Here is a 17025-nt window from a genome sequence, read left to right as displayed (position 1 = left end):
TGTTTTCTCTCATGTTACAGTTTTGTTTAGGCTCATCCCAAGCTGGCAATTCAAAATCTCTGATCACTCTAGGGATGTTCTGAAATTGACACTTTTTGATAATAATCAACTGTGGTTTGTCATTTCCGTGAATGCTGTGCTCTACACAGATGGCAATACTCTGAGGCTATTTGATGTTGCTCTTCTGCAGACTTGTGGAGTTAATGTTTCTAAATCAGAATATTTTATTCATTTCCTTCTTTGTTTTCCCTCTTATTTAGTGTTTATTTTTTTCACTTTTCCAGTGTACGATTCAGACTTTGGCAAGTTAAGTAATTATGTACATTTATCAGACTGTGGACCAAATTTCTTTCTTCTAATTTTATATTTGTCAAGAACCTAGGAATCCAAATATTTCTAGGAATTAAAAACATTAGACTATGCCTTTTCTGTCTCAAAGGAGGGGCGATAGTCTCTTGCAGAAAGGTGCTTTTGTTTGTTTCTGGGCAAGGTTCCATTCGCATTCGGTAAGAAGAAATTAAATGAAAATATTAATTAACAGAACCAACTTTAGAATTATGCATAAGAGGGCTTGTCAGACTGATCTACATAAAGAATCTCAAAATTACATACTAATATTTTAATTGGTTAATTGGTGCCGATTTACAAGTAGAAAATAAAGTTATAGAAATAGGTTTTAAAGCGTGGTTTAGTTTCCACTTAAGCAGGTTTTTAACACTCTGGTTAAATATTCCCGTGTGATAGGCACTTAAATAAAATCTGTCAAATCCTGCCTTTTTGGTTGACGTTTTTAAACTTTCATACGGAAGGCCATTTTTAAACTAGAATTTCAGCTCTTTATCAGACCAAAATTTGTGATAAATAATGGATCAAATGTGGCCCGAACACATATACAGTCTTACACATATATACTTGTATACATTTTCCTATACATTCTAGACGTTGCACCATAACCACTTTCGCTCATTCTGCAGTGTCATTTCAAATGTTCAAGAGCTCAAAACAGATCCTCTCTTGCCTTTTAGGTATTTCAGTAATTATTCTAGGAGATGGCCATGGGGAGTAAAAACTTCCTATCTAATAATTTTGCCTAATATCTGTTTCATTGTCCTGTTCAGAATGAAGGGGTATGAAAATGGTGTGCACAACAGGTATTTGGAATTATGTGTCACTTTGCATTATCTATTTTTCTTTGTTCCTACAACCATGGACAACGGAGAATTGGTTTTCTCATGGAAACGTTAAAAGCCCACTTCTGTTTATAAAAAGGTTATATTTGGGTTCATTAATCATTTGTTTAAACTAACCCTGAACTTAACTAATTTGAAAGATGTCAGTCTGTACCTGATGTAAGTACCAGATAGTTTAGTTTAATTTCACACCAAATTCGGTGGTATTATTAAAATGCCATGTCTGTGTTGACAGAAGAAAGATGTCTCAGTTCTGCTCAGATGTTATACTTTGAAGGTAACGCCTGGCAACATGACAAAAAAATTTATAAAGAAGGTTTATGTTGTATAAGGGTCGAATGATGCCTACGAATATTTTTTTTTAAACAACAAACCATCCCTTAATGTAGAAGATTCCTACTTACAGTCTATTTCCTACAAGAAGGAGCAATTAACAACTTTTTTTTTGCCCCAGGCAATGTTTGGTTTGTGAATAATTTGAGTTACAAAGAGAAATACAGCGCATTATTCAAAAGAGAAAGTAGAGTTACATGATTTCTCTTTGAAAGACATTTTATGATCAAAATACACGGTATTTTTATCTCAATTTTTATAATATTCATTTTAGGATACCTAATTTAATGTCCACGGACAAATGAAATTTTACCTTGGTAAAAATTTTCATGGAACTATTTTTCTATCTTAACAGGCCTCCTTGTATCAATCCTCAATAGACAGAAGCCTAGAAAGACCCACTAGGTAAGAATGTCACTACATTATGCAACCAGAATATTCAGTGAAATAATAATGAAGATTACGTTATCCGTCATTATTATTCTAAGCACCATACTTTATGAAGTTGTTTTATTGTGTTTTTGCATCACTGTATATCAGCATATTCAAAAATTTATAAAAACTAAGTGAAATAATTCTGGGTTCCTCTACCAAGAAATTCTTCCCTTCCCTATCTCCTCTCTATCCAGTTTTCTTTTCTTTAAACGGGAACTATAAACATCTAATTTTCAATATTATTAGATGATACTTACGATGGCATATTTGAAAAAAATGTGTAAATTATTAGAATTTTTCTAAATTATGTTCTATACATATTTGTTCATTATACCCTGACTGCACAAATCAAAAACACTGTTGCTACCAATGAAGAATGGCTTACTATATACCACACATTCTAAGTACATAAACATATTCAATCCTTAAGACACCACGGTGAGTCAAGTACTATTCTCCCCACCTTAGGTCTGAACGCACTAAACTTAGGCTTCATTACTTACCAAGTTTACATCGCTAGCAAGGAGCAGAGACAAACTAGAACTGAGCCAGAATAACTTGGAACTACCCCTAACTGTCCCACGAGTCCACCAAGGTTAAGTCCTGCTGATAGGCTTTAAATATCACTTAACTTGAAAGCATTACCGAAATTCAGACACAGCTCACTAGCAAGAGTGAATAATACAAACTCTCAGCCATTTTGTATCACCAACAAGAAATATAAATTTGCCCTTCTACAGATTTCTCTCAGCGTAAGTCAAAAACTTTGTAAATTGGGTCCTTTGTAAATGGGGTTCATGGGGGCCATTCAGTGACATCAATGTCACTAAGTAAAAGGCTCCTCAAATTCCTCTCATATCTTTTACATCTATAGGCACTCCTAAAGTATTTGAGTTTCAGAGTTCTCATCTGACCTAAGATTGCTATTAAGACTGTGCACAGACCCTCACGTGACAGGACAGTGACAGCAAAAACAGGTCTAGGAAAAGACGGCTATCCTCTTCAGAAGAACAAAGACAAATTCTGAGGTCCAGCTCCAACTCTATGCTTGCAAAGTGTGTGTTGCATCGACTCATTTACGCAATAGTGGTAACGTGCACACCTCGCAGGTTTGCGTGTGGGCTGTGCAGACAGTAACGGCAGCAAAGCAATTGTGTATTGCTGCCTCGTGGGAGCTGGTGTTGCCGTTCCTGCTGTTGCTGATGTAATTTTGTGTAATGATCGGACAGCCAGCATGCCGCGTGATGTGTATCCTTGTTCCCTAGCGTTTATCCTGAGTGATCCTATATTCAGATCGAGACCGTGATAAAAATGTCCTGCCATTATAGAAAGTTTACACCATTTCATACAACCGGATGAAAGTCCCCTTAGACGATTTGATTGCTGGTCAGATCGTGATTCATTCACTACTTCACTGGGAAAATGTTAGAATTTCAGTGTAAGTGTTTTCAAGCTAAGATTGGTAGGAAAAGCCGTAAGGAAACCTTGGGGTAAGACAGGAAACCTGTCTCATCAGGTGACTTCCTTTTTTCCAGTCCTTTCCTTCATGTCGGCACGCTCCCCCGGATATAGTCATGTTGTTGGAACTCCTCTTTACAGAGAAAAGATACATGACACAAATCCTACCACTGAATTGTCAGTCACAACATACAACACCAATAGGAGGATCTGTACTTTAAAATGTGATCATGAACTTATGTCTGCACAAAAAAAACTGCGCATGGATGTTTATAGCAGCTTCATTCATACTACTAAAACTTGAAAGCAACCAAATGCCCTTCAGCAGGTGAATGGATAAACGAACTGGTGCATCCATATAATGGAAAGTTATTTAACAATGAATAGAATGAGCTATTCTATTGGAGCTATTCACGCCCCAAAAAAGGCCTGAAGAAATCTTAAAGTCAGGATATTGTGCAGAAAACAGCCTTAATGTAAACCATGGACTTTCATTACATTTAATAATAATGAATCAAGATGGCTCATCTACTGTAATAAATATATCACAGTGATAGAAATGTCAGTAACAGGAGGAACAGCATGCACCAGAAAAGGGAGTGTATGGGTACTCTCTGTACTGCCCAATTTTTCTATAAACCTAAAACTTCTCTTAAAAAAAAAAATACAGTCTCAGGGACACCTGGGTGGCTCAGTCGGTTAAGCGTCCAACTTGGCTCAGGTCATGATCTCGAGGTCTGTGGGTTCGAGCCCCGCATGGGGCTCTGCGCAGATGGCTCAGAGCCTGGAGCCTGCCTCGGATTCTGTGTCTCCCCCCGCCCCCCCGTCTCTCTCTGCCCCTCCCCCGCTTGCACTCTGCCTCTCAAAAATAAATAATAAACATTAAAAAAATTAATAAAAAAATAATAAAATACAGTCTATGAATATTTTTAAAGAGAGGATAAAGAAATAGCGTTTAATAGCAAGGAATGAATTCTGAAAACTGCAGTTCGGGGGAACAGGGGTAAGAGTTGTACCACTGTCACTAGCACATTCCATCAGTGTTTCTGGTTCACATACTAGCCTCCTCTAACAGCAGCCTGACTGAAGCTGATCTCTTCTTTTAGTGCCACGAGCATGGCCAGTGACTTCAGGAAAAGGAGGAAGAGCGAGCCTGCGGTGGGGCAGCCGAGGGGCCTGGATCACGGTGCACGCAGGACCAGCCCAGGCCGAGCGGACCTCCCAGGGTCAAGCGCCACGCTGACCCAGTCCTTCATAAGTTCCTCCCCTTCTTCCCCGTCAAGAGCAAAAGGTGAGCAATTATAGATTGATGGGTAAGCAATTTACTAGCTTAGTTTTAACCTAGGCTACCTGTGACAGCTGGGCAAGATTAACCGTGCAGAGATAGAGTTTAAATACAGTGTCTTGAATACAATCCAGTTTCATAACAATAGCTTTCTTTTTACACAGACTAGGTCAGGTTGGTGAGCTATGTGAGTGGCTTAAAGGACTCTATCGTCTAGCATATTCAATGCTTTTTTCCTCCAAATGTATCATTTGTGGTTTTTTTTTTGAACACATTCAGAGTACCTAATTTATTGTCAGGCCATTAAAAGATTACATTTATAAATATTTGCGTATTTTAAAAAAATGGTCTAAAGTTACTACAACTAGCAAAGTTAATCACATCTATAGAGTAGGAATTAGAAGTAGCAACAAAGAACATTGTTACCTAAAACGTACTTTGATTTTTTTAATTATTTAATTCTAGATAAAATTTTGTCTCACTTACGGAAGTTTATTCTTTCGTCATCTGTTCTATACTTTGGCCAACATTCACATAGATAGTAGAATATCCATGTTACGCGTGTAACATGGTGTTTGATTCAGAATAGTCCACTAATGAGAACCAACTGGTTTCAAGCCATACTTGGAAAATTTAGATTCACCAAGCCATTTCTCCATATGGCCTCTCTCCTCTCTGGAAGTTCAGTGAGCTGTGTTGAGAGAGGGCAAGTCTCCTTCAGGTCTCTGGAAGACTGGTTAGTGCATTAGTGCTGTGGTAACAGGAATATTCCCAAGATGGAGACTGAGGATTAAACCAGCATCTACAGGTACCTAAGGCCATACCTAATTTGGGGCCCTGAAATCTTCCCCAATCTCCTGGCATTGAAACAGAACACAAAAGGAATTTGAAATGTGTAAAAGAACTTGCACTCTAACGGAAGTTTCCCCTAAATAGCACAGATTCGGCCACACGTATCAAACGTAAGCAGGAAAAGCGTGGCCATGTGGCAATCAAAGCTAAGTGGTAGCTGGTTTGTGTGCAAAAGACAGGCTGGTTTGGATGCCTGGACTCCGGATAGGTGGGAGTCACTAGCCGTCTTCCATGGCCTAGTAAAAGTGGGCCTACTACCTGGAAGGTTCAGAATGAGTGAGGCCCTTTTATGATACCTTTCATCCAATTAACAGACATACATTTATCAGATTCCACTCACTTATGCAAATGAATATTTTAAGATAGTAAATAGGTCATGAAATACCATCGATTCATTATGCTTGGATAGCACCCAAAAATTAAAAGGATTCTGATTAATTTATATATTTGTTTTTACCCTAGGGAGTGTTGACTCAACTTCCTTTCCCAAACATTACATATCTGCTTGATGTGCTTATCTACTTTTGCAAAGTTTGGATAAGGTTGTAAGACAGGAACTATCAAGAGAGAGATTTTCCTTCATCAGGTTTCCTTCTAAGATGAAAATGTCCCATTGGATGTTAATTTGGCCTCTCGTTTATGAGTTAACGCAGCAGAGCAAAAGAAAAGAATATTTCTAAACATATTCTAAATTGAGGTCAGTTTTAGCTCTTATCAAATTGCAAATTATTTTTTTTAAAAAAAACAACCTCCTTGGAAAAAACTAAGATGCATTAACCTCTGATGAGAATTTTATACTATATCCAGTTATTCTTAAGAGAATCTGCCTCATAGAATGAGGCAATGAATGAGGAATGAATGAGGTAAATTTGTAGAGCAATGAATGAGGTAAATTTGTATGTTTAAAGAGGTTGTACTGTGTGTCTTGGAGAAATATTAACAGCAGTATTTCAAAGCATCTTGATTTTACAAGTTTGGAAAATGCTTTGTCTTGTTGCTTTTTCTATCTAACGCCCATGAAAAGTTACTTAATACAGTTACGGAAGTAGTAACTAAATGCAAATTTATAAATTACTCTTTACCTCTCTACCATTATAAATCAAACGAGACTCAAATCCTGACCCTATTCAGTTGAATAAACCTCTACCACTTTTGGCCTTAATTGGTAAACCTTTAAATTACACCGGGTCAGGCTATTAGCTTCCGAGGTACTTCTGTGGTTTGGGCATACCTCGTTTGCAGAAAGATGTATGAACACGATACAAATAGGTATCGAAACTACACTAATTACTTTTTATATGTGGTTTTGTTAACTCTAATATCTGCGAAGCTACATTCATTGAAAAAGTATTACCCTGCCTTAGAATTAGGATCTTCTTCCTCTAAAGTTGAAGCTACATGTGTAACAATCCGTGTCTAGACTAAACCATGCTAACTGCTTTCCCTCTGCTATGCTATCTGATGCTAACTGACATGCTTCCTCTTTGTGAACCTTTTAACTTCTCCACATGTCTCTCTTCCACCACGCTGGCCTGGATTAAAAGGTGGGGATGATATGTGTCCATCCCTTTACAGTTACTCAGGGCTCAACGGCAACCCCTCCAATGAGTTAGATTACTGTAACACTTACAAGAGACAGCATTTGGATGTCCCTCGTGACTCACAGAGGGCCATCACGTTCAAGAACGGCTGGCAAATGGCCCGGCAAAATGCAGAGGTCTGGAGCAGCACTGAAGAGACAGTCTCCCCCAAAATCAAATCCCGTAGTTGTGATGACCTCCTAAATGGTGACTGTGACAGCTTCCCTGACCCAAAAGCCAAGTCAGAAAGTATGGGCTCTCTGCTATGTGAAGAGGAGTCCAAGGAGAGCTGCCCTGGGGCCTGGGCTTCCCCCTACATCCAGGAGGGCCGTGGTAACGGCCGATCGAGGCTCCGACACAGGTCAGCCCATGACGCCCCAGGGTTCCTAAAAATGTACAAGAAGATGCACCGCATCAATCGCAAGGATTTGATGAACTCAGAGGTGATTTGCTCGGTAAAGTCGAGAATCCTGCAGTATGAAAACGAACAGCAACACAAGGGCCTGCTCCATGGCTGGAGTCAGTCCTCCACTGAGGAGGTGCCCAGGGACATGGTCCCCACTCGCATTTCGGAATTTGAGAAGTTGATTCAAAAGTCAAAATCCATGCCAAATTTAGGAGATGATATGTTCTCTCCTATAACCCTAGAACCCCAGCAAAACGGTTTATGTCCCAAAAGGCGGTTTTCCATCGAGTCTCTGCTGGAGGAAGAAAGTCAGAGTAGACACCCTTCTCACGTACAACGCAGCTACGAGCCCAAAACCCTGGTGCCGATTCACATCGAAGTCACCAGTGACGAGCAACCGAGAACTCATTTGGAGTTTTCCGACAGTGACCAAGAAGGAGTTGTGTCTGACCACAGTGATTACATCCACGTGGAAGGGTCGTCCTTTTGCAGCGAGAGTGACTTTGATCACTTTTCTTTCACATCCTCTGAGAGCTTTTATGGATCCAGCCACCATCACCACCACCATCACCACCACCACCACCGGCACCTCATCAGCTCCTGCAAAGGCAGATGCCCTGCCTCCTACACCCGATTTACCACAATGCTGAAACATGAAAGAGCTAAACACGAAAATGCCGAGGAGCCCAGAAGACAGGAAACGGACCCCGGCCTTTCTAAACTTGCGTTTCTAGTCAGTCCCGTGCCTTTCCGGAGGAAAAAGAACTCGACTCCCAAAAAACAGGCTGAAAAGGCAAAATGTAAAGCGTCTGTGTTTGAGGCTCTGGACTCTGCCCTTAAAGACATCTGTGACCAAATTAAAGCTGAAAAGAGAAGGGGAAGCTTGCCAGACAACAGTATATTGCACCGTCTTATCAGTGAACTGTTGCCAGATATTCCAGAGAGGAACTCATCACTTAAAGCTCTAAAAAGGAGCCCCGTGCACCAGCCTTTCCACCCACTGCCTCAAGATGGTGCTATTCATTGTCCATTGTACCAGAACGATTGTGGGAGAATGCCTCACAGTGCCTCTTTCCCAGACGTGGACACCACCACCACCAACTACCACCACCAAGACCATGAGAGTGTACGGAGTCTCCAAGGTGGATGAGCTTTTCTTTCTCTGTCCCTGTGGTTCAGACACCCACCATCCAGCTCTTTCATTTTCCATTCCTACATCTCATCATTCCTAAGTTGTGAGACCACTCGGCATCGTTATGTGTTTTTGAAGCAAATGCTTGTTGTGCGAACATGTCTTCCCGAATAGTCTCATTTGCCCATGTGATAATCGGACTTGACGTGTGGCTTAAAGTGATCACCAGTTCACAAAAATTTATTCATTCAACATCGAAAGGGAAAACCACCTTGTAGCTTAATGTTAGGGTTGAAACAACATACGTCGAAACAACCAGTTAAACTTATGTTATCAATTTAAAAGGATCCCATCAAGGAAACCATGATTGAGTATCAGTATCCTTAAGAGACTGATGACTCTTGTTTTGTCATAAAATGAATCAAAACCAATAATCTAACAAACAGCTTTTACTTGGTTATTATATTAACTTTATAGTCACTCACTCAATAAATAATTTCCTTACATTCAACATCGAGATACTACATCCAAACACCCAGGAAGAAAAATTGAACTAGTCAATGTAGTAATTGATGGACAATGAAAAGAGAATAGGATTTGTTGAACAACCTTTAAAGGGCACATGGGATAAAATTTTTGTGAATACATCTTTAAGCTGTATAGACAGAAGTCTCATTTCCATCATTCAGTGTATTCATTTTCTTTTCCTTTCCATTACCTTATTTTCTGTTTCCGCTGAAACAATCTTATATTGACATTTGAATTAGGCCATTTAGGTTAAAAGTGACCCTCAACTCCATTTTCATAGATGGATTATCACCTTGGAGTGGCAATATGCGGACAAATAACAGTTCAAAGGCAGAGGACTTTTTTTGAGGTTTGTTAGGGGTTCTGATATTTTTGTATACAAGTTGTATACAATTCTCTCTCTCTCTCTCTCTTTTTTTAATTCTTAACAGACATCTGTTCACTATGTAAGTTTTCAGAAGCTGGAAAGTACATTCCCTGCTGGAATTTGGATTGTCAACAGTCTGCTATGCACTGGGCATTGCAAAGCGCTCTACACACACTATCTAATTAGCACTGGCACCAACCTAGGTGATAGGTATCATTATAAGCAGTGAGACCCAGGGGAGACAAGAGATTTGACCAAAGTCAGTTAGGGAGTAGGTAAGAGAAAAGAGATGCAAAGTCCTAGTAATTCAGTGTTTGTAGTATAGAATATAATCTCTATAGGTTAAAAAAAAAAGACAATGCAAATTTCATATTAATGTACTATATAGGTGACTCAATTGTTAGTGGCCACTGCACAAATTTGCTTTATTAGTATTTATCTTTGCTTTCATTTATACCATACAACACGCTTTCAAAACAACAAATTAGAATTTTTTAAAACAGTGCCTACAATTTGAAATTTTCACTGATTGAGATGTCATAATTTAAGTTTATAATAAGTCCGCTACCTTTTCCAGTTTTTCAATATTGGATAATTCCAGCTATTCAAGTAAGTGTATCAACGATAATAATCACCTCTAAATTTTATGTACGGATAGAGTACCTTACTGAAACTTGATCTGAGAGGGCTTTGAAAGGCATTTGAAGGGTATTTGTCTTTTGATAACATACCCACTTTCCAATTTTGTTTAGCCCAATTGAAAAATAGTTTATATGCCATGGATTAGTAAAAGTGATTTACAACTTAATGATCAGCATGAAAGCTTTCATAAAAGTATTTCCATTTTAGAAACAGAAAATATATGGCACAGAATCTCTCTCATGCTTGAAAATAACTGAGTAAGTTTAACCTGAGATATTTGTGGCCATGTTACCTTACTAAATCCAAAGACTTTGGAATTCACAACCGACAGTTAGACATTTGTCCTTATATGTCATGTAACAGGTGTCCACCTGCTGTTAAATAGACAATTCTTATAGTCAAAGTAGTCACGATCTTTAAGTAATGTTTTCTTTTTATGAATTAGCATTTTTTAATTCCTTTGTAGCTGGATTTATTTTATTTTTAGTGCTTCTTGTTAATCAATATAACTAAATCTGTTAAAGGGATAAGAGAAAGAATTTACTAATTTTGACCCAGTTATACTGGTAAAATTCTATAATAGAGACTACTGAGATATTCTTGTCTAGTTACATTTCCACATACAAATGTGTAAAGTATAAGAAACCATTAAGAGATACTTATAATCATAATTTGGGAATGTAATTATTTATACTGTGCTTTCAGATGAACAAAAACAATTCAGTATTTCATAAGCAGCGTAGCAATCAATAGGATACTTCCTGTTTAGAGAATTTTTATCCCTTTGCTTCTTGGAATAAATATATACTTTCTGATTAGGCAGTTGAACAAAAGGGAAGGCAAAAGATAAAGGCCTTTTAAGCCTTAGGATGACATCTTAAAACTCAACAACTGTGTATCAACGGGGTGGGGGGATAGGGGGACAGAGTGTGTAGGGATGGGGCATGGGGAATGGACACGACCATAGTTCTGCCATCATCATGCTTTATTTTTCTTTTTCATTACTACATTCTTAAATTGTTCCATGAGATGTCTTAGTTTTTGTTAATTGTTGCTATGTTCAAATTCTCCATCTTCTATAGGCCCTATAAACGTCATTATAAGTTTATCGATTTTCAGTAAGAGAGAGAGTGTGTGTACGCATGAGTGGTGAAGAGGCAGAGAGAGAGACAGAGAGAGAGAGAGAGAGAGAATCCCAAACAGTCTCCATGCTGTCAGTCCAGAGCCCAACTTGGGTCTCAAACTCACAAACCGTGAGATCATGACCTGAGCTGAGATCAAGAGTTGGACGCTCACCCGACTGAGCCACCGAGGCTCCCCCTGCCCTGAAAAATAATTACAAATTGGAGGCAAAAGGAATAGAAAGTATTAAATCTCTGAGGTGAGAAATCCCCCCCGCCATCACCCCGCGAGTATGAATTGTCTATACCAGGTGCTGCAGCATAATTACATCAGCGATGTAACAGTTACATTTGGGATTAGAACACTTCTGCAACCTCGGATATTTTTCCCTTTTGCGATGCTCTGGTTTTGTGTCTTCCATCACAACTTTATCGTTTACCTATGAATCTTATACCCATGTCTTCCATTGTGCTATGTCTCTAAATCCGAAGGAGAAAACAGTTGCCACCAGGGACCATGGCTAAAAAAGGTCGGCTTTTAATTATGTGAACACTCACTCTGACCCTGTCCTTTCCCATAGACCATGAGTCCCCTAGAAGTTACTCATCCACTATGACTGACCTGGGGAGAAGTGCACCGAGGGAAAGAAGAGGAACTCCAGAAAAAGAGGTAGTTTGTTCAATAGCACTGGAGTCTTTTTTTCTGCAACGTATTTGATAAAGCACTTGCCAGCCAGAGTTTTTTCCAAAACCAGTAAAGAGCCCAGATCAAGAACATAAAAATGACGAGAGAGAAACTAGAAACACCTTCCCTGGAGGTTGAGCAAAGGACTCAAGGCAGCACGCACCCCGACCCTAGCTGTAGATGTCCCCCAACCGCGGTCCGGTTCCGGCAGCGAGGCCCCACCGAGTCTTGACCTGACACCCGTGAATTAACAACCGTGCTCTGCGAGAGCGTTGAGCTGGGCTGCCCCATGGAGGAAGGAGATTTCCCAGTACAAATTTCGCCCCTGATGTAGAGGAGAGCTCTAGGTCATCTGTGTCGCAAATCAATACAAATTCGACCTAATTTTTGCTGGCCTGCTTTGCTGGAAAATCACCTGGAAAATCACTGCTCCTAGGAACCAGGTACCAGCTAGCTTTGTGCATGGTCCCAAGCCAGGGCTGGAGCTCAGGTTCACGCCGTCCTGGAGCCGTGAAGGTTTGACGGCAACTGAAGCTGGCCTGGGACTGGCAGCCGCTCCAGGAGAATCCCTACAGGTGTCTCCTGCAGCCCAGTACCCGTGGGACCCCCAAAGAAGTCAGGAATGTCCCAGGTTGCCTAACGTTCATGGAATCCCAAGGAAAGAGAGTGGGGTGAGGAGATAACGGAGAAGTAGAAAAGGCAGAGCTAGTAGAATCGGCTAGCTAGGGGGTGCAGGGTGATTGAAGGTGAGTGTGTGTCACATCTTATCACGACTAGAAGATGAACGGCCGATTTACCGTGTCGATAAAGAATTCCTGAACCCTCCAGGGAATGCAAGATGACCAAGCCTATACTTTGGGCCACATACTCGCTTCCCAATGAGAATTGGGCTAATATTTCTTTGCTACTATGTTAATAAGTGTTAGTAAAAGGGACAATGGCTTCCTTCGTGACTTTTTCCAGTCTTTTTATTATGATTCCAAAGGAGTTGTGTTAACACATAAGACACAGGGCAACTGACCCAGGAAAAGCCAGAATTATACCTGGGACAGATCCCTCTGGAATTGTACTGCAGTGTTCATCTACCTTAGTTTCTTTTTTTAAATTTTTTTAATGTTTATTTATTTTTGAGAGAGAGAGAGACAGAGACAGAGACAGAGCACAAGCCAGGTAGGGGAAGAGAGAGACGGAGTCACAGAATCCAAAGCAGGCTCCAGGCTCCGAGCTGTCAGCACAGAGCCCAATGGGGGGCTCGAACTCACAAGCTGTAAGATCATGACCTGAGCTGAAGTCGGCTGCTTAACCGACTGAGCCACCCAGGTGCCTCCATCTACCTTAGTTTCTAAGAGGAAATATGATATTCAGTAATTACGGTGAGCAAGCCATCTATTACACTCCTGTTATAGCTTAAACACCTAAGTGAAGAACTAATTGGTTGACTTATGAATTGCATAGAGGGTTTACATTATATATGTTTACTCACTCCTTGTGCTTTCATTTCCCTTTAATTCACATGAAATTGCTTTCTTGTAAAAAAAAAAAAACTCCGAATTTTAAGTTAGCACTAACTGTTTACTTTCCCTTTCAGAAATTGCCTGCAAAAGCTGTTTACGATTTTAAAGCTCAGACGTCTAAGTAAGTAAGATATTCATTATGTGACTTAGGTTGGCTTTAAATACTTCGGTAATACTTTAAGAGGTAAATATTCTAATGGGGTGTATTACAATAAGGTCTAAGTCCCAATTCAGCGAATTCAGCAATCAGCTGTAACTAATGGTTCCTTCACAATTAATTGGGATAGGGCTAATTCTATTTTCATTTGTAATTTTCTTGAGAAACATTGGGTTTTAAGTGACACTGAACATGCTAGTGCACCATGAGTTCAAAAGGACAGGGCAAATAAAATGGAATTAAGAATCTTGGTTTTGGGGCGCCTGGGTGGCTCAGTCGGTTAAGCGTCCGGCTTCGGCTCAGGTCATGATCTCGCAGTCTGTGAGTTCAAGCCCCACGTCGGGCTCTGTGCTGACAGCTCAGAGCCTGGAGCCTGCTTCCGATTCTGTGTCCCCCTCTCTCTCTGCCCCTCCCCCACTCATGCTCTGTTTCTCTCTGTCTCAGAAATAAATAAACGTTAAAAAAAATTTTTTTTTAAAAAGAATCTTGTTTTCTAGAAGTTTTGTGTCAAGAATAACATAAAAATACAGTGTTGGGGAATAATTGACACTCACTGGAAGAATTTGATAACGCTTATTTATCCAACTATATCCAGGATAGTTTGTGGGATTGAAGGGTAGAACTGTGTACAAAGATTCTTCGAGTAATATCTCCATGTCTTAACACTCAAAACTTGGAGATCCTGAGCAAAATTGTCTCCCGTGGTCCTTTTTTTCTTTTTTTTTTTTCTTTATTTTTTTGAGAGAGAGGTGGCGGGGGGGGGGGAGAGAAAGGGAGAGAGAGACAGAGAGAGAGAGAGAGAGAGAGAGAGAGAGAGAGAGAGAGAGAAAATCCCAAGCAGTCCCCACACTCAGTGCAGAGCCCAAAGTAGGGCTGGACCCCACAGGAGATCATGACCTGAGCTGAAATCAAGATTTGTACACTTAACGGACTGAGCCACCCAGGTACCCCTCCCCCTGCACTCTTTTGATGTTAGTGTTTTCATACTCCTTTGTTGCAGTATTTTTTTTAACCTTTGTCCTTAGGAACTTGTTCATCAGATGGGCATGTGGTTAAGAAAGGCTAGGGAGGGAGGCAGTCTCCCAGAAGTGTCATGGCCCATGTGTACAGACCTTATTTAAGAAACTTTGGTCTCCATTAGAATTGAAGATATTGAAATCATTGTACATTGGCATTAAATTATCCTTTGTTGTTTAGACGGAACATATAATATATAATATTATGTATTATATATAATAAAATACTTTATTCATTAAAATGCATATTATATTAATAGTTCTAGAAACTGTCTCTGACATGAGACATGTAAAAAGATAAAATCACTCAGATTTTCGTAATGCTGCTGAGATGAAGAATGAACTAAATAGGAAAATGCTATTTAGAAATTAAGATGTTGGGGCACCTGGGTGGCTTAGTCAGTTAAGCATCTGACTCTTGGTTTCGATTCAGGTCATGATGCCACAGTCGTGAGTTTGAGCCCTGCATCAGGCTCTGTGCCCCTCTCTCTCTCTCTCTCTCTCTCTCTCTCTCTCTCTCTCTCTCTCTCCCTCCTCAAAATAAATAACTAAATAAACATTTTTAAAAATTAAAAAACAGAATTTAAGATGTCAAACGTGGCTTAAATCGGGTATTTAAAAAAATTCCTGATGAAAGCTTACATCTTTTTTCCTTTTTTGATGAGATAAGTAACACCTGCTTCGTGTCTACCCCCTTCTCGCCCTTATTACTGCTCTGTGGATATGGTGCGACAATGTGTCTGATGCATGCCGATTTTATAAGCGAACGGTACAGAACATGTAAATGTCATTTCTTCTTTGTGACAAGCCATCAAAAGCTTTTTTAAATGTATGAACCCCTGAGGAATGACAGGGCATATGACACGGGAAAGGTATCCCCCCAGGGCCCACCGCTTTTTGAGAAGGCTCAATAAAAAACAAGCCGTGAGAGGAAGGTGAGGTGTAGTGCAGAGGCGAGTGTTGGGGTGTTGATTGTGTGGCTGGATTTCGTTTGCTCCAGTTGCCAAGCCTGATGCCATCCTCCAAGGCCATGTCCTCCTGGTGAAAGCTCCGAGTCAGCAAGGGTTCCAGGCTTGCAAATGGCACAGCCCTCCTGCAGGGTTATCTGCACCCCCCCCCCCACCTTTCACCAAATCTTCCTAAGCCAACAGCATCTAATTGTGTAAGGCTTCCGGGAAGTCGATTCAGTAATCACCCATGGAAGTCATCCCATAATGTTAGTAAAAAACAAAAACAAAAAATGTTTCTCACATACCATAAATACATTTATCTGACTGCCGTTCAATCATATTCCTCTCGTTCTGTTTTTAGGAGATGTAAAGAGCACTCCCCAGTGTAGTTAACCTATTTGACACAAAAATCGAGGTTCTGGACGACTCACACAGCTTTAAAAGGCTCACACACCCAGAAGCACTGACTGTTAACAAAGGCCCAGCCACATTTTTACCTGCTTTTAATTAATAGCTAGATGTGGGTGCTTTTTTGTGCCTAACATCTTATAAACAAGAGACAGACATATCTGCTTTAAATAAACATCTGTCTTAAAAGCTACCTGTCTTTACCTGATGCAGAAAGTTTAATTTTTTAATAACACAGCTAACGATACAGCTCAGTAACTCACCAGACATAATGTCTCAATTGTTAAATAGGAAAAAGACATAAAACGTCATTTCCAGAGGTTGTCAGCGGCCACCATTCTAAAAGGGTTTGGGAGGGAGAAAGCAAGCTTACTATTATGGGACTCAGAAATTCTGGGTCTGAGATGAGAGGGACACAGTTTTGAAAACTGTTAAGTGAGATTTCTGTCCTTTATGTAGAAGGCTTAAAACGTTTAAATACAAGCCTTTAAAAATAGAAAAGATTTCTTTTCATATTTGAAAGAAAAAGTTTTCTTTAATTGACTTGTTTTTTAAAAAAAGCTAAGCTTCCTAGTCTCATTTCCAGAAACAAAACACACCTGGTACTCAGAAAGCTATTGGATTGCAAACATTAAATATTTTGTTTTTTGTTTTCTACATCAGACATTTGCATAAAAGAAGGGAGTGCTGTATTTGAATGTAAGACTCCTTGAATCTCCTCTGTCTTTAGGGTTACTGAAAATTTAACACACTTTCAGTGTGAAGATTTTAACACTTCGAACTGTGCAATAATTCTTTAATTAGCAACAGTTTTTTATGTTTTTATTTGAGAGAGAGAGTGCACACAAGTGGGAGGGGGTTTGGGGTGGGGGTGGGGGGCAGTGCAGAGAGAGAGGAGAGAATCTTAAACAGGCTCTGTGCTCAGAATGGAGCCCAACTCAGAGCTGGATCCCACGACCCTGGGAT

The 17025-nt window shown here is 39.9% G+C and overlaps 1 protein-coding gene and 1 long non-coding RNA gene across 51 annotated transcripts in view; one reads left to right on the top strand and one right to left on the bottom strand.

The window, feature by feature from the left end:
* Positions 1-17025, top strand: part of SORBS2 (sorbin and SH3 domain containing 2) — a 226131-nt gene that overhangs the window by 181856 nt on the left and 27250 nt on the right. For 41 of the 50 annotated variants that reach the window (XM_045056819.1, XM_045056818.1, XM_045056778.1 and 38 more), the window contains 5 exons: positions 1879-1928; positions 4523-4707; positions 7098-8681; positions 11911-11999; positions 13603-13649. In XM_045056819.1, the coding sequence (XP_044912754.1) occupies positions 1879-1928; positions 4523-4707; positions 7098-8681; positions 11911-11999; positions 13603-13649 (1955 nt within the window). The remainder of the gene's footprint in view (positions 1-1878; positions 1929-4522; positions 4708-7097; positions 8682-11910; positions 12000-13602; positions 13650-17025) is intronic. The other 9 variants (XM_045056820.1, XM_019830045.3, XM_045056812.1 and 6 more) reach the window with 1 other exon arrangement.
* LOC111560096 overlaps positions 1-17025 on the bottom strand; it is a 268612-nt gene that overhangs the window by 247884 nt on the left and 3703 nt on the right. The window lies entirely within an intron of this gene.

Source organism: Felis catus, chromosome B1 (genome assembly GCF_018350175.1).
Source record: "Felis catus isolate Fca126 chromosome B1, F.catus_Fca126_mat1.0, whole genome shotgun sequence".
Taxonomy (NCBI): Eukaryota; Metazoa; Chordata; class Mammalia; order Carnivora; family Felidae; genus Felis; species Felis catus.
The sequence above is the reverse complement of the archived record's forward strand: the minus strand, read 5'-3'. Positions and strand labels throughout refer to the sequence as shown.